Source organism: Megachile rotundata, chromosome 4 (assembly GCF_050947335.1).
Source record: "Megachile rotundata isolate GNS110a chromosome 4, iyMegRotu1, whole genome shotgun sequence".
NCBI classification, from domain to species: domain Eukaryota; kingdom Metazoa; phylum Arthropoda; class Insecta; order Hymenoptera; family Megachilidae; genus Megachile; species Megachile rotundata.
The window spans coordinates 21,360,092-21,385,799 of record NC_134986.1 but is presented as its reverse complement, the minus strand read 5'-3'; the positions used below and the strand labels follow the sequence as shown (position 1 = coordinate 21,385,799).

Below are 25,708 nucleotides of genomic sequence, written 5' to 3'. Positions count from 1 at the left end.
ATGCATGCGCTACTGTGAGATCTTTCATTTCGTTCGGAATATAGTTTATGGTTCAGATTTTTGTCATCTCTACCCTCTACCTCTTCACATAAGAATTTTACATACATTAGAATTACAGCCGTACACACAGGTAAGTATACCCATAAAAAATGCAGCTGAATAAAAATGTTTTTTTTTTTATAACGTTTTAAAAATCAAATTACAAAATTAGATTCTATAACATTTCGCATAATTATACTAAATTCACTTTCCTTCGCTTCAACTACGTCACAGAACATCATGATTTTAATTCTTTTTTTTTTTAAACTCACAGACCATGTATAATACATATACTTATTTCTGAATTTGTAAATAAAACTGTATAAGATGTTTACAAAATTGACTGATCATTAGTGTTAATTGAATAGTTAAAATTCGTTATTTCGTATTTGAAAAAAATAATTATATTCAAATTTAAGAGATATTGGAGTAAATAGATATTAATTATATAAGTTGTGCAATATTTGAATTGCTAGTAATAAGTTATATTTCTACTTTAGTATTTGACAATGGAAGATTTTATTCCAACACGAGTATCAAAAGTGAAGAAAGATGCTATAAAGGGATTTGTCTCTGTTAGTTATGAAAAACCCACTAAAAAAAGGAAAGATAATGTAATGAAAGGTGAAGAAGGTGAAGAAAGAAACAAACTTCCAAATTCTAGGTTTAACATAGCAACTAATAAACTAGAGGAAGGTAGAGATCAAAAGAAAGAACAAGAACGTGAAATGAAACGTATTAGGTACGAAGTTATGAAATTTGGTATGTCTGGTTTTGAGAAATTAAAAGCGGAAGAAGCAAAAGTTGGTCTTGCTATAAGTTTGGGTGCAAAACCTCCTAAGAAAAAGGGGATTAATTACAAAGAGTTAAAAGAGAAAAAAAAGAATAGAGAACAAAGCATAAAACACGTATCAGGACTCGATAAAAGTCTTATAAAACATAAGACTAAGAAGATTCGTAAAAAGAATTCCAATGATATATTAGGAGTTTATGGAAAAGTGAGCAAGAAATCGGGTAAAAGTAAGAAATGAACTTGCAATTGTAAACATTTAAAATATTTTTAGTCATTTTTTCAGTTGCTACAACATTTGGTAGTTGTATACAAGAACAACGCGTTCTATGTATCGTATAACTAACAAGTAATAAAATAATATTTTTATGTATTTATGAATTCATTCAGGCCAGCCTTGAACTTTGATAATAGGATACATATTTTCGTTTATACACATTTAAAATAGATATTTATATAACGTTCATGATGCCGTAATGAAATGTTTTGGCATTTAAAGAATAATTTTACTATTCGATCGAAGTCAATCAAAGGCTGCAGCCGTCGGTGCCACCTCGAGTAACATTTGGAGAAAGGCATTCACTCCTTCTGCGAACAGAAACAGTAATTTTGTCATAACTATAACGTGGACTGTGAGAATTATTTGTTAAAAATAAATATTTACCCATAAATTTGGGCACGTATCCATATTTAACGAATGGGAGGTAGACAAACATGCCCGCAAATATGAATCCAGTCGCGTATAGGTATTCAATTTGTGGTTTATCGATGATTGGCGCTACAATCAGGTACGCTGAGATTCCAAGTACAAGTACAGGTATTATCAGCGGGCATTTGTATGGTCGAGGATGATTCGGTCTGGTCCTTCGCATCACCAACAGAGCTAGCATTGCTCCACCGTAGAAGATCCAAGCGGTAAATGAAAAAAAATCGATCAAAGAATCTATGTTTCCGGATAGTACCATTGCTCCTAAGAGGTATTTTATAAAGTAATTAGTGAGTACATGTATTTATTGATAATCAATATTTTCCGAGAAATAAAATAGCGATAGAAAAGATACCTGCAACAAGGGAGTGAAAAATTAGTCCTGGCGCAGGAGTAAAACGGCGCACGTGTACGTAACTGAGGCAATCAAGTAAATGACCTTCTCGAGACGCGGCAAAGCAGAGTCTACCCGCTGCAAAAAGAGTGCCGTTTGCAGAACCGAAGGTGCTGATCGCAACAGAGAGCGGCATAAGCCACGCCATAACGCCGAGAATCCGATTTCCAAAAGTCTGCAAAACATTGAAGAGGATAACGAACCTTTACAGGTAAAGTAACCAGGCAGAAGGAAACACGAGTGATCTTACCACCGCGACCGCTTCGCTTTCGATCATTTCCGAAGGGGACATCACAGCTAGATATGATAAATTTATTAACGCGTAACACAGCGTGACAAGGGGTATGCCAATCATGATGGAACGCGGTAGATTTTTTGAAGGGTCTTTGATCTCTTCGGTAACGTAATTAAGATTGTTCCATCCGTCGTACGCCCATAGGCCGGTGTAAAAAGCTGTAGCTAATCTACCGACGTTAACGGTGCTTCCGTCCATCGTGTCGAACGCGCCTTTCAGATGCTGCGTGTTACCCTGTATCAATTTGTACGAGCCACCGGCTATCACGACCAGTATGGCGATCAATTTGGCAGCGGTAAACGCGTTTTGTACCCCAGTGGCCAGATTAACGCTGTAGCAGTTCACAAGCAGTATAAGTATAATAGCGAGGAGCGCCACGACCTTAACGACTTCTTCGGGAGGATCGCAGTCGGCCGCGAAGGCTTCCACCGCGTACTGCGCGAACGAGAGACATATGATCGCCATCTGAGATGGCTTTAGGATCAATGTCGAAACCCATGAGAAGAGGAAAGCAGGCGGTGCACCGAACGCGTCCATGAAATAAGCGTACTCGGCGCCGCTACTCGTATTCATTGTGCCCAACTCAGCGTATGCCAACGCACCACACAGACTTAACATACCGCAGGCCGTCCATACCAGGAAGCTGATTCCGATACTGCCAGTCCGAACTAAAAGCCCTGACGGCGAAACGAATATCCCAGAACCTGCCGGTTTACAACCGTTACGATCAAATATTTTAGATTTACATAAATTCAAAGAAGAAATAGTATCGAGTCGTTTCAGAAGTGCTCGCGTGATTTTCGTCGGAACGCTTCGTAACTTGCGTTATATGATTATTATTAATTAGAAAATTACGGAAAGTCTTTTGAAACGATTCGATAGTTAGATCGTATGGATCTCTACCTATCATGGTACCAACGATTAGAGCCACCCCACTGACGAGTCCCACCCGTCTCTTGAGGTGAACAGAGTTGTCCTCCTCTGGGTCCGTCCCCTCCAACCCTCCACCCCCTCCACCCCCATCTTCATCATCTCCCAACTCCCCAGATTTAACTTCCTTCTGCTTCCGTTCGTGTAACTGTTGTTGTTGTTGTTGAGGATGTTGAAACGGCGATGTGATTGGGTGGTTCCAACCGTTGCTGTTGTCGTTGTTTCTGATCGATCGTTGGACCAAAGTTGATTCTGGAATTCCAATCCAGCCACCGGTTTGCATTTGTTGCTGCAATGGACTGTTACCATTACTCGTCTGTGGATCGTGTCCCACGGTAGCTGAAACAATTCGTTTGTCTCCTTTTAATTTTTTCCTTTTTTTTTTTTTTTTTATCCGATCGGAAAGAAACGGATTTGAAATTGAATCCGTCTAACGTAAAATGATCGATTTAAAAGCGGCATAAATCGATAGTACAATTACCTTCGTGCATAACTGGTAATTACGAATTTATCTAATACACAATACTTATGAGTAGGTAAGTATTTTCCTGTTCGCGATTATTTTCCTGTCAACGAGAGATATACCAAGACACTTCGAGAGGGTACTTGCAAATCTAAAAAGCGGCAAATCATTGAATTTGTATTTATGCCGCCATACGACATTCGTTATTTTTGTTATTATTATCGTCGTGACGATGTTACCGCTACCGTAATAGTTCGCGTGGCCGGATGCCAAAAGATTTCTCGTGACCTGCAAAATCGTTGTTCTTTTCTTTACGATTAAATGGCGGGTGTTGTTCGAATCTGAACAGGTGGTTTTCCACGACCATGACGAAGAAACATTTACTACGTAACCGAAACAAAACTCTGTATCGAGTTTGTTAATCGTTGATGATTAATATAGATCGTTCGAGGTTTATGGTGCATATACCAATCACGAGAATCGACATTATCAATAGTAAAGTCGATAATGGATATCGAAAGTGATAAACCTTCGTGGAACATTAGAACGAATAATCGTGTAAAGTGCAATACGAGTATAATTGATTTCTTTTTTTAAACGAATTCAACACCCGAGCGATCGAGTCTCGTGCTCTACGCAAAGCGTGTATGACTTCTTCTTCAAGGTGACCTTTCGATAAAAGACTATTGATTTTCTTGTCACGCTTATGGTTTATCTTTGCATGATATTTAAATACCGTCCATTTTAAAATATCTATCCTATAAAATCGTCTTTCATAAAACACGTGGGCACATTCTTTTTCCTAAGTTTCTCGAATAACTGGAAAATTATAAATCCGATTACCTATGTGACAAAGAATACGCAACGTTTGATCGCTTTAACTTTATTTTTTTTCTGAGAAGAAAAAAGAAAAGATGGAAGAAAGAAATTTACTTTTATCGAAACAAATTTTAAAATTCGACTAAACGAGTCTCGAATAATTTAATTACGAAAGCAGTTCGCACTTTTTTTCCTCGATGAACGCTTTTGCAATTGAAACGTACGTAAAAATTGCTGACCGTTTCGTTGCTCCCAACAGGTAGCCTCGTTTATCCACATGTTTATTCCACTTTATACCGATTATATTTTGTTTATAACACAAAGCATACTTAAAATAAGAATTAAGATTAAAAATAGTCAAGACGACCGAAATTTTTGGCTTCGGTTGTTTGTGCGCTGCGTGATGCAATAACAAAGACGTACGTGTACGATGCATTGTTAAAACTGTATTTTTTTAGATCGTTCGGTAAAAAATAAGGAATAATTTTCTAATATCGCATTAAGGAACGGTGCGTGATAATTATTACGGTTCTCTTAATTAGGTGTAAATGTCTCTATGACGCATGAATTTTCGTTTGTTGGCAATAACATTTACATACAAATATTGTTATACTATTATTTTCCACGGCTTCACGGTAATTACCAATGGGCTAACGGTTGACATTTACGAAAAGGTTTCAAATAAATCACGATCGATATTTTATTATGATCCTATAACGGTACAATTGCTCCATATACTGGAAACAAATGACTTTACGATTATAAATAATTAAGACCGGTTAAAGAAGCATTCGTGCTCGGTCAATGACAAACTGGGAATTAAGTTGCAAAATCCGTCGAACTGGTAACGCGATATGCTAACGCGGACGTTCGTAGACAGTGGTGCTTAGTAGACAGCCGTTTACCAGTGGGTTATTTCACTGTCTGGCATCACATCAACGTGTCTCTTTAATCTTTTTAATGAATTAGTCGTTATTTATAAATGTTAATTCTATTCTACACTTTGTCTCTATTTATTCTCGTAAAAAATCATGAAAAAATTGTCGTTTGAACGCCATCAATAAAAACCATTTCTAAAGCGCGTTAATACCTATTGTATCTACTAAAGTGTCGTAATGATCCAATTGCGTTTAATTGATCGTTCGTGCGAAAGAAACCGATCTTCGAGCAAGGTCTCGGTTGAAAGAAAATTGTATTCTCGGTCGAAGGCTGTAAATCAGTTGCAAAGAACGATACGAAATTCTTTTTAAAAAACTTAATACGTATCGATGATTTAAAAAATTACGCTTTTGAGTTAAAACGGCAAATACATAACTTCTACACAATATTGACACGTTGAATATTTTGCGATTTAAAATCTATCGGAAGAACGTTCACCGGCGTTTTTACATCGAACTTCGTGCAGTTAACGACTTCTCGTTTGCTCTGATCCGTTCCACGAACTATACGACTAAACTTTGAACCTCTTTGTCGACGCATAAACTCCTAATCGATTCATCGTTGAGTTGAAAATTGCGCGAACGGACTGAAACATCGTGGCATATCTCAACGCGTTTAACATTTTTTATGCCGAATTTTATGTTTATATACTTGTAATTTGGTCCTAAATTACGTCAAGAGAACTAATTCGAATCACAGAGCATGAAGTGACGGATTAAACTCTAGATACTCTTTTGTTTTGCGCGCGAGTCCAATTTTAAATGTGCTTTTATGAACATGTAATTATATATTGGAAAACAGATAATAAGAGGTTCAAAATTTTTCAAGTTGAAAATTTATCGTACGATGTATCTGTTGTTCAATATTTAAAATATGCAAACATATCACCGTATTGTTAGAGTGCCAATTTTGAATTACGGTGATTTACGCCTGTATTACACAAAGAGTTAAAGCGATGCTTACAACTTCATTACTGTTGCGTAAATACTGACGGAAGAGAACATTCAATTTGCTTTCCACGTCAAATGGTAAAACTGTCAGTGTAAAGTCGTTGATTTATAACCGCATGACATTGGTCAACGGTTTTCATTTCACACTATCGATCACAATGTTTCTCATTGCTAATATAGCAACGAGAGTCACGGAGAAAGAATTTCTTAAATTGTACAAGCATTTAGTTCGATCTTTAAATTATCAACGCGTTGACTAACATGAACGTTATGAACATATCCTCAATTTAGAGAATAAAATTGATCCTTGATGAATTTAATAATCTTATTAACGCGTATCATATTAGGCAATTAAGAATACGGTCCATTATTATCGTATTAATAAACTTTGCATGACATTAATTAATAATATTATGTGGAATTTGAAGCATCGATAAACAGTGATAAAAGGATTACGCATTCGGTGAAGGATAATATTGCGATCGCGATTCTATGCAAATTAAAAAATTATGTTTACATGTATCTATATTCGATGGCAATGGTAGAAGCAAGCCTTTACGATAAAGGCAACGCTATTTGAAGCACGTACAAGCTAGATAGTAAGAGAGCAGCACGAATAAGAATATAACTGCATCAGTTTGCGTGTAAAGAATAATTGGCTTAAACGGAACACGTCGTCGAATATTTGTCGTCTGTTCGTCGAGCAGTTCGTTGTGAAGTTGTTCTTCTATTTATGTCCACTTCAGGCGGCACATGGCTATTATGAAATGTTAAAAATAAGGCCTCGAAATCGTAGGCGGGAAGTGTTCAATTGACATCGAAAAATTTATGATATTTTTTTTTTTTAAGGAAAAAAAAAAGAAACTACGTAGAAAAATCGAGTTTCGCATACAATCTAACGTGTGCTGCGTAATACTTATATTTACAGTCACTGACATAGTATCATGTGTGACATTTTATGATTCAAAAAATTTGCAGTTTTCCTCCTTCATATTTTTAGTAAATTTCTTCGTCTTTTTAGATATTGAAAATTTTGGAATCCGTTCTCGAAGAAATTAGAATTTCTTTTTCGATCGTTTATAACGAATCAAATATACTAGATTATTGTTACACTTTCCGAAAAATAAACACATTCGACAACGAAAAATGGAAAACCACTTCACAGCGTGCATCTTAAAATACTCTGCTCTATTAAAATACTGTTCTAAAGATACTCTACTCGAGTCGGACCTGGAAATTTAACTTTGCATTCATTAAAAGAACAGTCTTAACTGATTGTTACCCACTTATGAATGAATAGAATAAAGGTGGGAAGATCGACGGATGTTTTCGAGTTCGATAAATTTAGCAATCATTGTCGAGGTGATTCGATAGAAAACCGCGGGTATTCTTGGATATATTCGGAAAATTTGTGCATTCTACCGGCTTACCATTTCACGGAATGATGCAACTTTGACTTTACGGATTTCGGTAGTTGCGCGCTCTCATTGCATAACGATCATTTTTCTACGTTTCCTACGATTTCTGTTAATTGTGCGAATTAGTTGCAAATTCATTTTGGAAATATTTGCTGGCCTACGTCAATTATTTGTGAACAACCATAAACAACTATAAAATTGTGAAAGTAACGTTTACGACGAATGTACCAAATTATGCGTTCGTTCATTTTAAACCGTCGTAAATCTATAATATTTCAATATTCTTTACATTCTACGAATCTTAAACAATGTACTTTACCTCGCGTTAAATATTCATTAACTTTCAACTAATATATAATAATATTACCCAAGTATGATGATTAATCGAAGAAAAAAAAATTATTCTTCGTAGAAATATAGCATTATTTTCAATATCTGTATATTTCATGCGATTCAATATTTTTCGCGTTAAGTTCATTTGGCAATGCGTAAACATAATTAACCCAACGAAAACACTACAGGGCATAAGGAAACATGAATTATAATGCACCTTGGCACACGCACGTGCTTTCTGTCCTATAACTCTCTCATATACCAACAGGTTTTGTTTGATCGTGTGTCTTTTCTCAGAAGATTTCAAAATACTTTGCAATTCATTTATATCTACTTGACATTATTTTAGAAATTCAACAGATATCTAACTGTGATTTCTTTGTGGAAAGTTATCTATGTGATTAAATATAAATTATATTTTCTTTTTATTATATCGTATCGCGTACGATATCGCAAATTTATCTCAATTTTTATAATCACGTAAAATTGTTAATCGGATAGAACATTCATAGTCAGCGGTTCAAGCAGGGAACTCTGTCCAAGAATGGGAGAAGCGTTTATGAATGAGTAACCCGGCGAGGGTAAAAAGCGCGCGAATTTTTCCAATTACGAATTAAGTGGCTCTATCCAGGTTAACTTTTACGGTATCGTATAAAACGGTGTGAACAATAATTACGATACAAATAAAAAAAAGTAACGATAATATCGCTCACCTCGTTTGAAGGGCGCGACATGCATGACTCTAAGAGGGACCGATAAGAAGGGCGGACTGTGAGACCGCCTCTCATGACACTACGCCGACTTTTCGGTGCAACCACTGTCTCTGCCGTTTACAGCTGTCTTCGGACCGCCGTCTGGCTATATTTTTGCGCTAAATTCTCTTGTGAATTTCTCGTTTGCGTTTCAACGGGCGACACTGCTGTACGCCCCTTTCTCCTTTGGAATTTCGAACGGTTGCACCCTCGATAACTTAAATCGAGCCTCGTTTTGCGTACTCAAATCGAATTGTTTTCGATGTTAAATTTTTCACACGAATTTTGCGTACGAGTTAGTACGTGTATACGATGATACCGCGATACGACTTGTACTGATCCACCTTTGACGATGAACTGGGTGTTCGACAGAGGGAGACGTACCCGCCAAAGGCGAACATAAAAGAGATCGGGAAGGGGAAACCGAGAGTGCGAGAAGGAAAGGAAAAGAGAAGCACGAGCGACCAGCGTCGGCGCCCAAACTCGCTCGATATCGTGTTTCTGTCTTTCGACTTTTATCGGATATCTATGAATTCTTCTTACACCGATTGTTTTTTCCTTTCTATCATATTTAAATCATCGTGTTGATCTAAGGGAATGAGATTTTACTTAACATCGGTATTTATTAACATTCGTTTGTAATTATATTCGTACGAGTAAAATACATCTACAAATTTTACGCGTTACAACGGCTATCGATGTATAACTTCTATATAACTAACAAAATAAAGCGTGAAAAATGCAAATAAAATAGGTGAATATTTTTAGCTTTCCATTTCAATATTCCACTAGCAATTTTAACAAAATTTATAACTATGTCACGTAATTAGTCATTTACTATTAAAGCGATAACGTGGACAATGATAAAAATTAATGTGTTGCTTTTGCATATCAGTGACCTCGTTATACTTTGTATAACATATTCGAAGCTTTATTTTTACGGAAATTATAAACATTATAAAATATCATTGACTGAACAATTTTGTTTGTCAACTCTTGGACTTTGAGAAATTACTTTATCCGATCATAAAAGTACGATACTAATCGACCAAAGTATAGTATATACATTCGTATAATATCAGGACTCGTAAATTTGTAAAAATATTATATACGATATGTAAGACATAACAAAATGCAATTTTATTGTATAATATCGATTTCATGGCATACATAAATATACAATAAATGTTTAATGAATTTCATGATCAGAGTGTAATATATTAATTATATGCAATGCATTACAAAAATAAAAATTTGTTGTTTCGTCAACTATATATTTTGTCATTTGAGTGCAAGCATTTTACTTAATTTTTAGTCTTCTTAACTGTGATAAATACAAACTTAACAATGACTTAAACATTGCTTGCATCTATAATTGATGTATCATTTTCTAAGCATATAGAAACAAATATATATTTTAATAAGGCTGTTGTATTACTGACAATGAACTTTTCTCATAAAACTATTCTCTTTAAATATATTATGTTTTAAAATTAAAGCTTGTCCCCTTGTGTTAGTGACCCGATACAATTATACAAATAAAGTTAGCGTATTCTTGTATTCATATATACCTCCATTCTGTTTGGTGACACAAATGAACTTTGACATCTTATAAATGATTTTATACTAGGCCATCTTCTATATGCAATTTCATATCATGAAAAAACTGTAATTATGTGCAATATATATAACATTTTTTGATTGATTATTTGTAACAATTATTTATACAAATTACAAAAAATAATTATCAGGAATGATTCAATGTGCTTTGATAAAATAACGGTAAACAAATGTCGCCAGAACTCCAAGTGCGATAGGTATTAGCCATGATCTCCAAGAACCACTGCAATTACCGATCATCACATCATGATGCAGCACCGACTATTTACATATCACATACTTCAAATTTTAATAATCTTGTAGCTTTGGATAGCACAAATATTTTAACTTACCAATATACAACGAAGCAGATATATTGTTATAAACGTATTAAGCATGGTTTTATAATAGTGTTAGACTTTCAATTGTGCTATCCAATAGATACAGAGAATTAAAACATATAATAAACAAGTTGTTAGTAAGAAAAATATATACTTGAAATAACTTTTTCAACTATGTATATATATATATATATATATATATACTAATAATCAATAATAATGCAAAAGAGATTTTATACCTGGTATTTTCTTCTTCGGATATTCCATTTAATACAGAAGCATTTCCCTTTGTCCTTTCACTCTAAAATTACCAAATTATTATCCTTTTATAAAATATAAGTTTGTTCTCCTATATTAGATAATTCTAATGACAGGAAGTATATGGTACAAAGAATATGTAAATATTAAATTCTATGCTTACTTTTACTATTTCCCCTATTTTATATGACTCCATCATTTGTCTAGCATCGCTTGAATGACCGATGTCTTCAAATATTTCCGTTACATCTTTACCGTTTTGTTCTAAAAGAACTTCTTCGCCACCTGGATGCTTAAATCAAAAATATGAGACATTTTTTTTTAAATTATATAAATTTTATTAAGGATTATCGAAAATAGAGTAAAAAAAATTGAACACAAAAATATGATTATAAACCTCACGATAAAAGTCTGTCACATCATAAACTTTATTGTTAATAATAAGCCATAATTTGTCACTTTCGACATGGTTGGCAACTTCTGCTCGCGTATATAACTTGGTAGAAACGGTATCAACAGTAGAATTTTCTGACGCCATATTTCTTCCTCTGTAGTGTGGAAATATTTTACAGAAAATATATGACTATTATATGAGTATCACTGAAAGGAATGCACAATATATTAAATACAGTCGATGATATATCGTTTAAATTTTATTACAACACTAATCTTTGTTCAATGAGTCGAAAACTAAACAAAGTTTTAGTGGATAGCTTCTCCTTCGTTATCATTCGTTAGCTGCGATTGCAGCTATATATATACCCTAATTTAGCAAATCGGTTAGTAGATAATATGAATCTTACACGTGCCTTCGATTGTGACATTGTTCATAAAAAATGGTCTCGTCTTGTAATCGTTCATTTCCATTGTAAATTAATGTCAATCTATTAATTCTTAATTATTAAGTAATTATTAATTCAACTTATAATTCTATGTAAATTTGAAAATATCGCCTATAAAATTAGTTTCATAAAAGTTACATTTCTTCATATTTTGTTTGCATTTAAATCCATTTGCATAACACATTATATACTATTTTGAAGTTTGTTCATAGCATATATGTATGTACTATTTCATAGATATAAAATATAGACTAAGTTTCCATCGAGGGTTCAAATCGGGTCAGAGTCGGGTTAGAGTCGGGTTGAGGTGAGCGCTTTTACGGTGGAAACACCAAAGTTTTAGTTGAACTCTACCCTATAATATTTTAGGGTAGCGTTCAATTGAGGTTCGGTGGAAACGACAAGAGTCGAGTTCGTGTTGCCAACATAACAAATCCAGATTGCATTGTGTATCACGTGCTGTATTAATCGGTGTAGAAGAGGTTATTATTACTTTTTGTCGGTGATCTTGTAATCTGAGAAATAATTTTTGTATGTTATTTTGATATTGTAAAATTAATATTGCTCTCCTTTACATGTCAGAATATGGTAGTTGACTTTGTGCAGTTGGTAATGTTCAACCCTGCCGCAACTCCAACCCGCGACTCAAACCCGACTCTAACCCGACTCTGACCCGATTTGAACCCTCGATGGAAACATAGACTACGTTTCCATCGAGGGTTCAAATCGGGTCAGAGTCGGGTTAGAGTCGGGTTGGGGTGAACGCTTTTACGGTGGAAACACCAAAGGTTTAGTTGAACTCTACCCTACAAAATTTTAAGGTAGCGTTCAATTGGGTTCGGTGGAAACGACAAGAGTCGAGTTCGTGTTGCCAACATAACAAATTCAAATTGCATTGTGTATCACGTGTTGTATTAATCGGTGTAGAAGAGGTTATTATTACTTTTTGTCGGTGATCTTGTAATCTGAGAAATAATTTTTGTATGTTATTTTGATATTGTAAAATTAATATTGCTCTCCTTTACATGTCAGAATATGGTAGTTGACTTTGTGCAGTTGGTAATGTTCAACCCTGCCGCAACTCCAACCCGCGACTCAAACCCGACTCTAACCCGACTCTGACCCGATTTGAACCTTCGATGGAAACGTAGTCTTAGTCACAGTAGTTGGATAGGTATGCTTAAAATTGGACCAATAGAAAATCTTGTTTCCTTTCAGCATTTAAAATCGCACAACCTGCCGGTGCAAATAGGCATGTTTTAGAATGTGGTGTTTACATGCACGATAATATTGTTTTGTATAAATTCATGTTATAATATGAATTATTATCAATAATATAATATGAACTATTTAATATTTTCCAAATACTTAAACGTTATTAAAAGATGAATCTTGTCAACTCTTTATTATTATGTATCTTAATTAATATTTTGATAGTTTGTGTAAAATGTGAATTTTCGTTCACGTCAATATTTTCAACTATACATAACAAGATTTCTAATATCCCAGGATATGTGCAGTGTACATTTACAGAATGTTGCAACAGTGAATATATTTCTCCTGATCTTGATAGTAAGTACAATAATAATGAGAAAGATTGAATATTGCATTATTGAATATTTTTTAAAAAGTTCGTGTACATAAACGATTGATTATACATGTGTTTGTTTTAGCATTAGATGACATTCTCAGTAAAGAACTGTTTGGGCAAGAAATTGCTCATCATGTTGTTGTAAATGCTTTACGTGGACATTTAATCACCTCTGATCCTCCAAAAGCTTTGACCATGAGTTTTCATGGTCCACCAGGAACTGGTAAAACTTTCATGACTCAAATGATTGCCAAGTTTCTTTATAAAAAGGGCGATCATAGTAACTTTTATCATTTTTTTAATGGTCGAAATGATTTTCCTTTAGAAAAGAATTTAGAACAATATAAGGTATGTTTACTTGTATTATGAAATTAACTTTGCATTTCTAATAAAAAATTATATTTGATATTTTATTTTTATATATTTGAATATAAATTATTTTGTAAAGTAACACTTTATACTATGCAGGAAGAATTACGCAACCTTATCGTTAATAGTTTAGAAAAATGTGAAAGGTCAATGTTTGTATTTGACGAAGTGGATAAAATGCCAGAAGGCTTGTTAAATGTTCTTGTACCATTTTTGGATTATAACACATTGATCAAATCATGGAGATTTGCAAGCAATTCTATAAATACGAGGAAAGCAATTTATATATTTTTGTCTAATACAGGCAGTTCACGAATTACGCAACGTTTACTAAATCTTTGGGGAGAAGGCAAAAACAGACATACAACTAAACTTCAAGATTTTGAGAATCTGATAAGTGTTGGAGCATTTAATGAAAAAGGTGGTTTTTATCGTAGCGATACAATAGACTCTAATGTTATAGATCACTATGTGCCTTTTTTACCACTTGAAGAAATACATGTAAAAAAGTGTTTAAAGAAAGCTTTTATAGATAGAGGTGTAAATCCTACTAATGATATGTTAGAGGAAGGATTGTCCTATGTAATTTTTGGGCCTCCTCCTCATAATCTGTACGCAACAGCTGGCTGTAAAAGATTAGAACAGAAAGTAGCTGCTATTATATATGCCGAAAGAAAGAAACAACTTGAACTTTGAATGTTATTATGGTAAAAGAAAGAATTAAGTTATAGAAACAGCGCGTCCTTTTTATGTTAACATTTCAATAAGGTCTAAATTTTATTAGTTATTCTTATTGGCACAATCAGAAAATATGTGTAACAGTTAAAAAAATAGTATAATTAATTTGTTACAATAATGCGTGTAGCGATTGTTTATATATTTATGTATGTATACGCTTATATTTAAGAAGTAGCTAAAATTTGTATCGTTAACAATACAGAATTACAGTATATACAATTGAGGCTTTGCAATTGACTTCAAAATACAGTCATAAAGAAAGAAGTTGTCTAAAAGTATAAACATTTGGCAATATGTTTTTTTTCCATAATTTTAACATACAAAAATAGACAACTTTAATCTTTATGATCTTTTCTAACTGTATTAGTTCTGTCATGTAGTACCGAAAAATAATTGTACTTCTGTCGTCTATACAAGTACCTAAACGTATACGTTTTTATATGTTCGGTCGAATTACGCAAATATGTATCTTCTATTTTTATAATTGTAATACAATGCAACCTCAAGCAAAGAGAACAGTAAAATAAACTGCATTTCTATGATATCAGTGTGTGAAAGTCTATTTTTGTCATGTAGTATGACATAAAAATGTGTTATTATGTAGTTTACTTTTTCCTTTCGTTCTCTATTGAGGAGTGTTCTAATAAATCTTTTTGCGATTGCACGATCACACATGAGAAGTAGAATGTTGTACAATCATATTAAGGAAGAGTACCTAGATAATATAATTCATGATTATTCTTCTTCAACATATTCCTTTGGAAAAAATCCTACTTGATCTCCTATTTTTCCTTTCCACCATCCTTTGGCATCACCTTCTTTACTTAATACCACAACTCTACAGCCTCGTCGTAGACTTAATTCGTTTCGTTCGCCTCCACGAAAATCGAACAAAGCTTTAGCTAATACGCGTCTATACGGCCATAATAAACGTTGATCTAATTTTTCGAAGTTTTCAGACAACGATGCTCGTTCATAATACTCGACAAGTTCGACTACACTTTTAAAGAAACGAGATTCACTGAGATAATACAAGTCAGCGCCATCGACATCACGTTTAAATACTCTTATATGTTTTACCGCTCCGTCTGCTCTGTAATATTAATTAATTATTTTCAAGGTTGTTATCTGCCAAGATATTTCAGTTAAAAAGTATAATATATTAATCTCTTACTTGATACTAAGTGCGTAGTTAGTTTCATGTTTCAAACGGGGTTGACCTGCAGGCCGTACTCGTAACATGTATGTACCATCTTCGCGAGGTTCTAGTTTATTCGAGGCCGTATCCCGTCCCATTTCTCCGACAAACCACAGTTTTACCGAGAGTGCACGCTCACATGGTAGTGGCGGCGGAGGTGGAGGTGGAGGCGGTGCTGGCATACATCTACCTGAATGCGCAATGCATTGTTTATGTACAGCTAGGCGACAAACATCACATCGGTATCCCTGTTTGTATGAAATATTCAATTATGAACTTTTATCACAATATTTCATATTTAATTCGTATTTACAATAGATTACCTGAAATATGCGACCTTTCAAAAATTTGTCACACTGTTGACAACTACGAGGAGTATCAAATGTTGTAAGTTTAAACTTATGATTCGTATTACGACAAGCAGCAGGATTGACATTATCCATTGTGTCTTGCAATGCCTTAATCCATGTTTGTTTTTGCTCTTCTGTTTTTGCATACAACGTGTACGCTGTATATTCTTGTTTGTGTACCAACAACCATTGATAAGACCATCGAGAATCTCTGCCAAGTGTTCGTCTACCTGTATGATCTTCCAATCGATAATTATCTAAACGTAATGTTTCACGGTAACAGTACTGTTCTCCTCTACCTGCTTTACAAATTAATATCACTTGTTCGAAAGCAAATACATATCGGGCTTTTACCCGTTGGTCACCGTGAGCTTTTACCTGAAATCCAATTTATAATAATTTGCTAACGTTTAATTTTAAAATATGTCTATTAAGAAAAGAATACCTTAAGCTCTCCATCTAAAAGTAATCGGCCAAAGTCTTTTAATTGCGCATCTTCTGGAACGTCCCAATCAATTATCGATGCCTGAACATCTTTTATAATGTCCAATGTGTCAGAGTCGCGTTTTACTTCATTAATATATTGAGCTATATCAACCATTACTTCTCTAGCCTTTCCAAGCTGACGCCTATCTTCTAACCAATCGTAAGGAGTTTCTTCTACTAGTTTGTCTAGTAATAAATGATACTTCAATACTCTTTGCATTGGAACTGATAGTATATCCCGTAGTTTGAATTTACCATTGTTTGCTTCTTGTTGACACCTCTGTAAATTTAATTTTGATTCACGAAAAATAATGGAAACATTCTCTAATAACGGAAAATGTAAACGTTTCAAAACTTACAATAACTTCCTGATTAATTGATTCGTTGCGTGTACAGGCTTCCTGTAATGTATTTTGAGCAAGCGTAAGATTAGCGCAATAATCGCCATAAATAAGAAATTTTTGTCGCCAATCAAGGAAAACTTGTGCCAAAGCTGTACCGGTTCTTGCTTTTCGAAGCTGGCTATGAAAACCTGCATGAATTTCAGCAAGTTCTTTTATCCCAAAAAATATACGTGCTGAATCTTCTGGTCGCAATAAAAGAGACAGAGGTCTAACGAAATGTTTAAGCAAACTGTTAAGAACATCTGAATAATTGCGTTCCGTTTCAACAAGTTCCTGAATCACATAGTCCCTTTTTTCACCTCCACAAATTGCGCCATCCTATTTTACAAATATTAGTTTAAAATTTATTTGTTGGCACTATATCATGCACAATATGAAATAACTAGGAAGCATAACGAGATCAATTGTGAGCGTTGCGATAACATAAATAAATAAGAAACAGAAAATTTAACGACCTGAATAACAGATAGAGCAGGTGGTAAGTGTAGGCTACAAAGATCTTGGTAGATTTCTTCGCTTTTAGCATGGCTGCAATATGCTCCATACCCATCTTCTTCTTCGACCGGATCTTCATTGTCTCCGCCTCCGCCAGCTTCGTCTCCCTCCCGCCTTCTAAATCTTCTGCGACGACCTTCATCCTCACGACTTTAGCATAAAAATATGAACAGCCATGCACTATTCATGCATAAAAAAAATAAAATTTCTGGCAAACATAAACTACTTGTGGCAACAGTAGATCTCGTTATCAACAAAAAATATAGCTTAGCACGTAAACTTCCGGTAAACATATAATATAAATGTTAAAAATAGTGCCAGTATCACTGTACTAATTTAATTTTATGTTGGACATTAATTAAAACCTTTCATTTATATTTCACGTAACATATAGTTATCTTGTTCAATAGTGGAATACAGTGATGTTTGGTACTTTTATTGCAACATCTTTCAACTTTTTAACTTGCGAACGACAGATACCTTCTCCGTGGAAGGCCAGTCATGCTGAGAATTACTCGAGAAACAGAGTAATTCTTGATATACTTGGGATTCATCTACATCCATACCCTTAGGTTTTATGGTAAATGTTCCCACCGTTGTTGTGGGGCTGAATTCATTGATACAAATCGTTTTAAAGTGATCAAAGTTTATAATAAGTTTATAAATTTTCTGTCTTTAATTTCTATCAATTTATAGATGTATTTACATTTGTAAAATTGCACCAAAACTTACCCTGCACCGGCACTCTGTAAACCCTTATAAATATCCTCCTGTGATCTACCATGACTTATGGAAAAACCACTATAATACAAATATTTTAAGTAAGAACAAATAAACATAATTTGCAAAATAAAAAATTATGCATTTATTACGTTACTTACGGGATACCCCTGCGTCTTAAACGGGAACAATTTGATAGAGCCGACAAAGTACATAGTACACGATGAAAATTTGATAAATCAAATAACATGGAAGGTTCAAACAGGTCAGAATCAGATAAGCCGAAGGTGGCTGAGCAAGCGGATAGAAATACTTTTATGTTTCTTAAACATAAAAATTGTGCCATCTGTGGTTTTTGGTTCACATCTTTCATATCTATACAACCAGGATCGACCGTGTTTAGAAGATTGCATAGTAACACACCGTCTCTCAAAGTATAAGCTAAGTCAACCGCGGTTGCTTTTGGCCAGTTTGCTTTGTGATCAGCTCTTAAAGCTCCGCATCTGGTCAACCATTTAGCACATTCGTGCCAACTTTCGTTGTCTGAATTGTTATCTATTCTGTTCATTTTAGTTTATTTATTTGATTAAATATAAAAAATTTAAAAGATTATAATAGGAATTTCTTTAATGTATAATGCATTAGGCCATAAAGATGTCATAGGTGTATTTTTTTTATGCATAAGATCTGGAAAAAATGCAGAAACATAATTAAAAATATTAATTAATGATAATTTACACATATTTAATTATAATAACTTACGCGTATATATTTTATTGAACGAAAAAATGAAATGTAATCATATCTAAGTGTAGTTTTAACAGATAAAACTATCAGACTTGTATTAGGATAAAAAATTACCATTGTATTTATGCAATTAATGTAAATAATATTTTTGAAGACATACTTCCATTCGTCAAAGGTTTTACAATTTATTTCTTCGTTCTTCTGTTAGTGTTAAGAATATTCTGTAACAAGTTCTACAAAAGAACTCATTATTGTTTTCCGTGTTGGTTCTTAAAAATATCTCAACGGAATATGTAACGTAATTTAAAATAGTTTGTTGGCAGTGTTATTGGTAAAAAAGCATTTTATTCAACTACGACTTTAATACGTGGTTATTACTTTACACGATATGCCTTGTTTTTTCATTGTAATATTATGACATTCAGCCTACGGTGGCTTACAATCGCCATATTGCTGTTTCGCCGCAGTCGGTCATACAAACCTCGTTGCAATTTTTAATTCGGACGTTCGATTGTAGATGGAGCTAAACGTTTGTGTAAGTGAATATCGTATTAAAAATTTCAAAGATAAAAGAAACGTTTAAATAAAATTGATAGATCCTTATAAAATTTAATTAATAAGGTTCGTATTGATTTTTTTTTACAAACAAGATTACAATACAATTTAATTTCAATTTATATATACATATTAATTGATGCGCAATAATATGTACTAAATTCAGTACAAAGACTTTCATTCTATTTTTTACATCTTATAATATATAAACACGTTTCATTCGCTAAAGGTTAACGATGACATATATATATTTATTTATTATGTGACTTTACTCTACTTACGAACTAATTTTATTGGATATCATTGTAATATTAACAAAAGTAAAAGAATATAACAAATGCGATAATCTTAAAATTTTTAGCCATTGTTATATGAACATCTTATGCGTCATTTGAAACAGAATGCATTAATCCGTCAGCCAATAGGAAGAATAGATATGCATGACGTAACGCGATGTTTCATTTATGGTTCTTGTGCATATGGTCAGTTCAGTATCCAGTGTGTTCAGTACCGTTGTAATGGCAGCAGCAACATTGCTGAAGCAATTATTTAGTGTTCTTGTACTTTAACAACGATTTGTTTTGGTACGTATATTTATACAGACTCGTAGACAATTTATTAAATTTAAACTGATCGAAATAGATGCATACGCGCATGTGCAGTACATATTACTTGTCAAAAGAATTACAAACATCATATTTTTGATTATGTACGGCGGAAGAATCAAATATTTAACATATATATTATTTGCACCAATATACATGTATGAATGATCTCGGTCGTGTTTAGAAATTTTGCCAATACTTGTAATTCTTTGTTATAAACATCAATTTTTAATGAAATTAAAATAAAAGTTGATCTGTCTTTTTGTATTTAAGTCTTTATACTTTTGTAAAAAAATGCATAAATTACAGATGTTAAGTCATTTATTCAGATCTAATTGAAACAATTTTTATTTAAATTTCATAGGTATATAACATATAAAGTTTCAAGTCAATAATGTTATCATTCTAACATTTTAAAATTATAGTATGACTTCATATCATGAATAATAGTTCTTAAGTAATGTCTGACTAATGTACAACTATGCTAAAATTAAATACAATATTAGTGTATTCATTTAGAAAGTGTATTTCAGAGCAATGAAATGAAAAAAAATAGATAAATTTTCCCATTATTCTAGCATACCATCATGCATGCTCTATTCCACTTGGTTTTTCTGTTAATTGTATGTAATACCATACATAGCGATAAACTACAATGTAGAGACGAGAATAATCTACCAGTGGATTGGTAAGTATCGATGTATTTGCCTTTTCATAATCATCGAACATACGCTTTCACTAAAGCAGGGCTTCCTAAATTTCAATGGGTCGAGTTCCATTTTCGGAAACGGTAATGCTTCGCGATCTAGTCGTTTAGAATGCATTATTTTTCACGGTTTCAAAGTTTAAAAAAACTCCAAGAATTCCAAGATCCAAACTTTCCAAAGTTTGCCCATTCCAATATTCTAGTGTGTTAAAATCCATTTTCCGGAAATATGTATTATACATAGTAATTTATCGCGACTCGCAAAAGAATCAGGACTTATATTTTGGGAATCTTTGCTTCGAGTAAATAATAATGAATTGTTTCAAGTTCAAGGTGATGCTATTTTAGGTACGTGTTATATAAGCTACCGAAAGTCTCGGAAAGTAGTAATGCCCTAATCAGAGATGGTCTTGCTTATCTGTATATTACAAACGTAACCATCGGAACCGGTTGGCGATTATCCACTAGGCCCATTGGTTCAAGCGATTCTATCCCTGGGATGACATTAGCACCAATTTATAGTGACGTAAGACTACTTGCAATTAGCACAGATTCATAGTAATTACAAGGTGTTAGAGTGTAGTTTAAATTGTAGGTAACTGCAGCTACATAGAACAAATATTCGATCGTAAATATTTTCGTAAGTTTGCAGTTCTTTAAAACGGTACTTAAATTCTATTTCAGAAGTTTAACAAAATATTTGTACAATTTGAAACGAGTAATTTCTTTTCATTACGATATATTTAAATTTTCATACTCCAACCGAGTAAAAATAAAATTTTAGAACATTTTGTATCTTAAAAAAATCAATTATCTTCTACGACGTAGAAGACCAAAGTTTGATGAAAAATGATAAAATCCCTGGCAAATGTCAATGGTATGCATTGTAATATTCTACTGCATATACAGGTAAACGAAAACAACAGTTTATGGATTCTTTATAACGATAGTCCGCCAGACGCAACGTACGTTGCAAATTATGGTCACACAAAGGGTGTAGTGGCGGTTAATAGCGATAAAGGCTTTTGGTTAATTCATAGTGTCCCGAATTTTCCACCAGTTCCCAATACCGGTATACATACTCGAATAACGAATAAGGAAAATGTAACTAACTCGGGTAAATACAATTATCCAGAAAGTGGGACATTTTATGGTCAGAGTTTTTTGTGCATCTCTTTGGATGGTGATCAATTGAATGTCGTTGGCAAACAATTAATGTTTAACGAAATAGCGGCGTACGCAAAAAATATTCCTGAAAAGTTCAGTGAACAGTATCCCGCTCTAAAAAATGCGACCATTCGAAAACATATAAAGTCACCGCCGTACAACAACAAAGCTGTTTTGAAATCTTCCGGCAACGTAGAGTTCATTTCGTATGCTAAATGTGAAAAGTGGCAGAAAGGTAACCGTTATACATTCAATAAAACTTTCTCCCATTATTTTGTGTAAAGATGCTTATGTGTTGTCGCGTTGAATTTTAGATATATACGAGGATTTTATCGCACCACAGTTGCAGTCGAATTTATACGTTCAGTCGTGGTTGAACGGACGAGGAAAATTACCGTCTAATTGCAGTCGTAGAAAGTAAAACTAACTTCGAATCTCCGTTGTTTGGTTTTTTATTTATTTGTTTCGTAAATTCGTTAATTTTACAGGGTTTTTAACGTGAAGAGTCTGAACTTGAAGGCAGCCGACGTCGATTTCTCGAGTAGTCGAGATCATTCTAAATGGGCTATTACGGTCAAGAATAAAACAAACCATCACTGGGTCTGCATTGGTGACATCAACAGAGCTGTAGATATCTTTTTTTCGATTTCAATGAATTTTTATTAGCGTTAGCTACTACGGATGCTCTTTCTTTCAGGATACACAATTTTCACGAGGCGGCGGAGCGGTGTGCTTCCAAGAAGCCCGATTGTGGAATAATTATCGCGATGCTGTCAACGATATAGAACCATGTCCTTCCACGTAGCGATAAAGTCGAAGAAAACAATCTATAAAATGAACTGTAATTTACATTTGAAAAGTTTGTGTAATCAGTTACTTGTACCGATGCGTTATGTAAATGCTTTTCATAAAAGTTAACGAAGTACAAGTAACAATTTGTTGCATTAAATCTGAATATAATGAAAACCTTATGGCGACATCTATTCTGTTAGGTACTTATTTAATACTATCGCATCACATTCGGAGATTGATCCCATCGATAACATTTGCGAATATATTCGAAGCATCAACGAAACAGAGATAACGAAGAATAATGTTTAAAGTTTTAAACGAATTTAAATTATCGATTGGTATGCAAAAACGTTCTGTCGCAAGGTAGAAACGCTTTAATCGAATTTATATTACCCGAACAACGGATGTTCCCGTCAATATACATCATAAACTTGTGCAACAACGTCGCAGGTATACAAAGTATAATAACCGTCATATTAACTGAAGTTTACTTGCAAGTGTATAAAGAAAAGAGGTCTAGCTGGCTCTTTATTACCGTAGAATAAGGACGGACGACGGGGATCAGAAGCAGTTCTTAAATTGGATTTTATGAAAGGCAGTAGCGACTCTTGCTGCACAGAGGCTCGTCCCGTCTTCCTTTTTCTTAACCGTGCTTATTGTCTATCTAAGGAAATTGCAGAGTAGCTCGACGTGCCGTTAATGAAAGAGAAAGAATAAAAAAAGGAGGTATCCGAGGTTTAGTAAGCGGAAGGAGGGAGGGAACGATTTGCTCTTTTAATGAAAATTCTAAGGAATCGACTGAACTTCGACTCGCTCTTTATCGTTCGTTTTTAAGTCCTTGCCTATCTTTTGATAGATTTCGTTTCAAACATTTCTTATCTTTCGGATGGAGGAAAGTTGTTTAAATAGTTATTTGAAAATGAATTACTTGGTTGCATTGCCAAGTAATTACTTAACAGCGTGTTATTTATCTTTGAACGATTGCGAGCCGAAGAAATATTTTGTTGTTACAACGGCGAGTAAATCCGTATAAGTTCAGCGAATAAGTTTAAATAAAAGTATTCGGGTAAAAGTATTAGCAGTTAATATTTAATTGTTTCTACGTATATGTATAAATACTCATTGTCAACTGTTCTCTGAAATCCAATTTCATCTAAAAAGCGCTGGCCCAGCTCGTAACATCTCCTTGTCAGATACAGGCAACGCGAACACGGTTGACGTGACCTCGTCAATCGCTAGAGAAACGTTCCAGCCAAGGAAAAACGAGCAAAGCGAAGAGTGATAAAGAGGTTTGAACGAAAAGGTCGATAGATGGAAGGATGGAGAGGGTTGAAAATTCGCGGGTGTTCATCCAGGCGCGAATAAACCGGCGCATGCTGCCAGAAGACAAAACAACGGCGAAAACAAGAAGCGAGAGAGTTCAGTAAAACATCTGGAAGCGGATGCTTGGAAAAACAAGCTGGCTGCCGGTGAAAGGGGATTAAGAGCAGGAATGCAGGGATTCCTTTAATACGGAGCTGGCAGCTGGCAACATTCGGTCAATTTCTTGGAGTACATACTATTTTATGTATATACCTATATGCGTATATACGTATATAGATATTTATCCATTTCTGCGATTCAGGCAAACAAATACCAATATTTCCACTTTCAACACCTCATATTCATACAATAACTATACCTATACATAATTATTTTCATAATTAGTATCTCATCTAACTTTAAGTACTTTGGGGAGTGCAAAAAATACTTTCAAACGTAACGCGCGATATTGTTGACACGTTTAAAAGTACGCGAGTATGTATCGTTTTAAATCGGCGTATTCGGAGGAGCGCAGATTTTGTTCGAAGCATAGAGGAAAAGCGCCTAAAATTTCGACGACTGGAAAGACGAGGAGACGAAGCCTGGCTGTTTCGAGCGATATTTCAGCATTAAAGGCGTCCTGTTCTGCATACTAAAATCCAGTGCACCGTCCAAATATACGCGTAACGTTATATGCATGAAACCATCGTCTGTCTGGTGCTTCGTGTGTGTACTTAAGCAGACGGGCAGGGTGCATGCGCGAGCTTCCGTTCTATCCTTTTTCGACCGATTGCTAACATCCTGCCGTCTTTACCACCTACGCTCGAGTCTATAGTTTATACACGGCTATGTATCGTACTGAATAGCCCTACGTGAACTTTAATATTACCTTATACCTATTCATATCGTGTGCGAGAGGAAAATCGTAGCGGTTCGTTTTAGGTGGAAACGAGGCTATGTAGGCTTTTACCGACTTAACCGGATATCAGCCTTGAAACTTCTCGACGACTGCGATAGTTGGTCACATCCTGCTGGAAGAGAACGATTCGCGTAATCACTGTTAACTAATGTGGCTTTCAAAAAGTAGCGCGTTAAATTCTTTGACAAAGAATAAATAGGCGTTCGTAGAGAATTTCTTTTCCTTAGCTATTAGAATACATTACGTTCGTAGCGTTAGTCAGCGGCGCTTTTTCGATCGTAAACAAAACGTTACGAACGATTGGAAGGGAAATTTCAACCTTTGATAAGGATTCAGGTTAAGGTTCTAATTGGTGTTACGCGTGTTCTCAGATCCTAGTAAAAGTCTATGCATATGTAACAGTTATCTGTAGACAAAGTTTAATGTATTCATAGGATAGACTTCGGAACGATTCTCTGTATCTTGCGAGAAAATTTCCCGAGTAATTTAGACTCGAGTGCGGAACATCGACCGTGACGATTCGCATTCGTTCATAAATCAGTAGCGGGTTCTCCTTTGCGTCATCTGTACGCGTCATTATAAACGCGTGTAAAGTTTAAAACGTATTCACGAGTCGTTATGCGAATCACGTGAATTTCAATCATCGACGCTTTAATCGTTTGTTTAACATAAATCGTACTTAAACACGTGTTTAAA

The 25,708-nt window shown here is 34.4% G+C and overlaps 6 protein-coding genes across 16 annotated transcripts; 3 read left to right on the top strand and 3 right to left on the bottom strand.

Annotated features, from left to right (window-relative positions):
• Positions 1–3: 3 nt before the first annotated feature.
• On the top strand, positions 4–1,202 carry LOC100880057 (uncharacterized). Of its 2 annotated transcripts, none has more exons than XM_003708168.3 (2): positions 4–130; positions 540–1,202. In XM_003708168.3, the coding sequence occupies exons 1-2, from the start codon at positions 5–7 to the stop codon at positions 1,068–1,070; spliced, it is 657 nt and encodes a 218-aa protein (XP_003708216.2). In that variant the 5' UTR covers position 4; the 3' UTR covers positions 1,071–1,202. The 2 variants fall into 2 exon arrangements, with proteins under 2 accessions (XP_003708216.2, XP_012152324.1); XM_012296934.2 differs by lacking the exon at positions 4–130 and adding an exon at positions 328–468.
• On the bottom strand, positions 1,079–11,269 carry LOC100874910 (b(0,+)-type amino acid transporter 1). 4 transcript variants are annotated; one of them, XM_012296931.2, is made up of 7 exons: positions 11,190–11,269; positions 11,008–11,069; positions 3,128–3,493; positions 2,180–2,928; positions 1,891–2,104; positions 1,494–1,799; positions 1,079–1,417 (listed from the first exon to the last, which is right to left on the bottom strand). In XM_012296931.2, exons 2-7 carry the CDS (start codon positions 11,033–11,035, stop codon positions 1,353–1,355), a joined length of 1,728 nt encoding a protein of 575 aa, XP_012152321.2. In that variant the 5' UTR covers positions 11,036–11,069; positions 11,190–11,269; the 3' UTR covers positions 1,079–1,352. The 4 variants fall into 4 exon arrangements, with proteins under 4 accessions (XP_012152321.2, XP_012152322.2, XP_012152318.2 ...); XM_012296932.2 differs by lacking the exons at positions 11,008–11,069; positions 11,190–11,269 and adding an exon at positions 8,790–9,205; XM_012296928.2 differs by lacking the exons at positions 11,008–11,069; positions 11,190–11,269 and adding an exon at positions 4,661–5,883.
• On the bottom strand, positions 9,947–12,011 carry Cyt-b5 (Cytochrome b5). Of its 5 annotated transcripts, none has more exons than XM_076530944.1 (5): positions 11,830–12,011; positions 11,424–11,626; positions 11,190–11,318; positions 11,008–11,069; positions 9,947–10,671 (listed from the first exon to the last, which is right to left on the bottom strand). In XM_076530944.1, exons 2-5 carry the CDS (start codon positions 11,562–11,564, stop codon positions 10,587–10,589), a joined length of 417 nt encoding a protein of 138 aa, XP_076387059.1. In that variant the 5' UTR covers positions 11,565–11,626; positions 11,830–12,011; the 3' UTR covers positions 9,947–10,586. The 5 variants fall into 5 exon arrangements, with proteins under 5 accessions (XP_076387059.1, XP_012152313.1, XP_012152315.1 ...); XM_012296923.2 differs by having other exon boundaries at positions 11,836–12,011; XM_012296925.2 differs by lacking the exon at positions 11,830–12,011 and adding an exon at positions 10,781–10,857 and having other exon boundaries at positions 9,947–10,709; positions 11,424–11,792.
• Positions 12,012–12,924: 913 nt separating this feature from the next.
• Vav (Vav guanine nucleotide exchange factor) lies at positions 12,925–19,436 on the bottom strand. 2 transcript variants are annotated; one of them, XM_076530879.1, is made up of 9 exons: positions 18,982–19,436; positions 18,381–18,906; positions 18,232–18,300; positions 17,980–18,106; positions 16,960–17,322; positions 16,560–16,880; positions 16,088–16,492; positions 15,741–16,012; positions 12,925–15,659 (listed from the first exon to the last, which is right to left on the bottom strand). In XM_076530879.1, the coding sequence occupies exons 2-9, from the start codon at positions 18,785–18,787 to the stop codon at positions 15,302–15,304; spliced, it is 2,322 nt and encodes a 773-aa protein (XP_076386994.1). In that variant the 5' UTR covers positions 18,788–18,906; positions 18,982–19,436; the 3' UTR covers positions 12,925–15,301. The 2 variants fall into 2 exon arrangements, with proteins under 2 accessions (XP_076386994.1, XP_012152328.1); XM_012296938.2 differs by lacking the exon at positions 17,980–18,106 and adding an exon at positions 17,460–17,649 and having other exon boundaries at positions 18,982–19,435.
• LOC100880285 (torsin-1A) lies at positions 13,254–15,108 on the top strand. The gene is made up of 3 exons (XM_012296941.2): positions 13,254–13,440; positions 13,542–13,807; positions 13,928–15,108. The coding sequence occupies exons 1-3, from the start codon at positions 13,254–13,256 to the stop codon at positions 14,522–14,524; spliced, it is 1,050 nt and encodes a 349-aa protein (XP_012152331.1). The 3' UTR covers positions 14,525–15,108.
• A 517-nt stretch (positions 19,437–19,953) lies between the features above and the next one.
• DNaseII (deoxyribonuclease II) lies at positions 19,954–23,839 on the top strand. 2 transcript variants are annotated; one of them, XR_013037919.1, is made up of 9 exons: positions 19,954–20,105; positions 20,705–20,814; positions 21,181–21,358; positions 21,742–22,234; positions 22,314–22,416; positions 22,488–22,626; positions 22,697–22,840; positions 22,992–23,241; positions 23,332–23,839. XR_013037919.1 is itself a non-coding variant. In XM_012296943.2 (7 exons), exons 2-7 carry the CDS (start codon positions 20,714–20,716, stop codon positions 22,802–22,804), a joined length of 1,122 nt encoding a protein of 373 aa, XP_012152333.1. In that variant the 5' UTR covers positions 19,954–20,105; positions 20,705–20,713; the 3' UTR covers positions 22,805–22,982. The 2 variants fall into 2 exon arrangements, 1 of the variants encoding a protein (XP_012152333.1); XM_012296943.2 differs by lacking the exons at positions 22,992–23,241; positions 23,332–23,839 and having other exon boundaries at positions 22,697–22,982.
• Positions 23,840–25,708: the final 1,869 nt, after the last annotated feature.

Excerpts from the sequence above, each read along its gene's own strand:
- Cyt-b5 (XM_076530944.1), bottom strand. The coding sequence starts at position 11,564 with ATGGCGTCAGAAAATTCTACTGTTGATACCGTTTCTACCAAGTTATAT. Across the intron at positions 11,319-11,423 it reads TGACAGACTTTTATCGTGAG|CATCCAGGTGGCGAAGAAGT; the intron begins GTTTATAATCAT and ends TTTTGATTTAAG. Across the intron at positions 10,672-11,007 it reads TCCGAAGAAGAAAATACCAG|TGGTTCTTGGAGATCATGGC; the intron begins GTATAAAATCTC and ends CGGTAATTGCAG.
- LOC100880057 (XM_003708168.3), top strand. The coding sequence starts at position 5 with ATGCGCTACTGTGAGATCTTTCATTTCGTTCGGAATATAGTTTATGGT. Across the intron at positions 131-539 it reads AATTACAGCCGTACACACAG|TATTTGACAATGGAAGATTT; the intron begins GTAAGTATACCC and ends TTTCTACTTTAG.
- LOC100874910 (XM_012296928.2), bottom strand. The coding sequence starts at position 4,715 with ATGTGGATAAACGAGGCTACCTGTTGGGAGCAACGAAACGGTCAGCAA. Across the intron at positions 2,105-2,179 it reads AAAGCGAAGCGGTCGCGGTG|ACTTTTGGAAATCGGATTCT; the intron begins GTAAGATCACTC and ends AATGTTTTGCAG. Across the intron at positions 1,800-1,890 it reads TTTTCACTCCCTTGTTGCAG|GAGCAATGGTACTATCCGGA; the intron begins GTATCTTTTCTA and ends AATACCTCTTAG.
- LOC100880285 (XM_012296941.2), top strand. The coding sequence starts at position 13,254 with ATGAATCTTGTCAACTCTTTATTATTATGTATCTTAATTAATATTTTG. Across the intron at positions 13,441-13,541 it reads TATTTCTCCTGATCTTGATA|CATTAGATGACATTCTCAGT; the intron begins GTAAGTACAATA and ends TGTTTGTTTTAG. Across the intron at positions 13,808-13,927 it reads AGAATTTAGAACAATATAAG|GAAGAATTACGCAACCTTAT; the intron begins GTATGTTTACTT and ends TATACTATGCAG.
- Vav (XM_012296938.2), bottom strand. The coding sequence starts at position 18,787 with ATGAACAGAATAGATAACAATTCAGACAACGAAAGTTGGCACGAATGT. Across the intron at positions 16,013-16,087 it reads TGAAAGGTCGCATATTTCAG|GGATACCGATGTGATGTTTG; the intron begins GTAATCTATTGT and ends TCATACAAACAG. Across the intron at positions 15,660-15,740 it reads AACTACGCACTTAGTATCAA|AGCAGACGGAGCGGTAAAAC; the intron begins GTAAGAGATTAA and ends TTAATATTACAG.
- DNaseII (XM_012296943.2), top strand. The coding sequence starts at position 20,714 with ATGCATGCTCTATTCCACTTGGTTTTTCTGTTAATTGTATGTAATACC. Across the intron at positions 22,417-22,487 it reads TCTAATTGCAGTCGTAGAAA|GGTTTTTAACGTGAAGAGTC; the intron begins GTAAAACTAACT and ends TTAATTTTACAG. Across the intron at positions 22,627-22,696 it reads TTGGTGACATCAACAGAGCT|GATACACAATTTTCACGAGG; the intron begins GTAGATATCTTT and ends TCTTTCTTTCAG.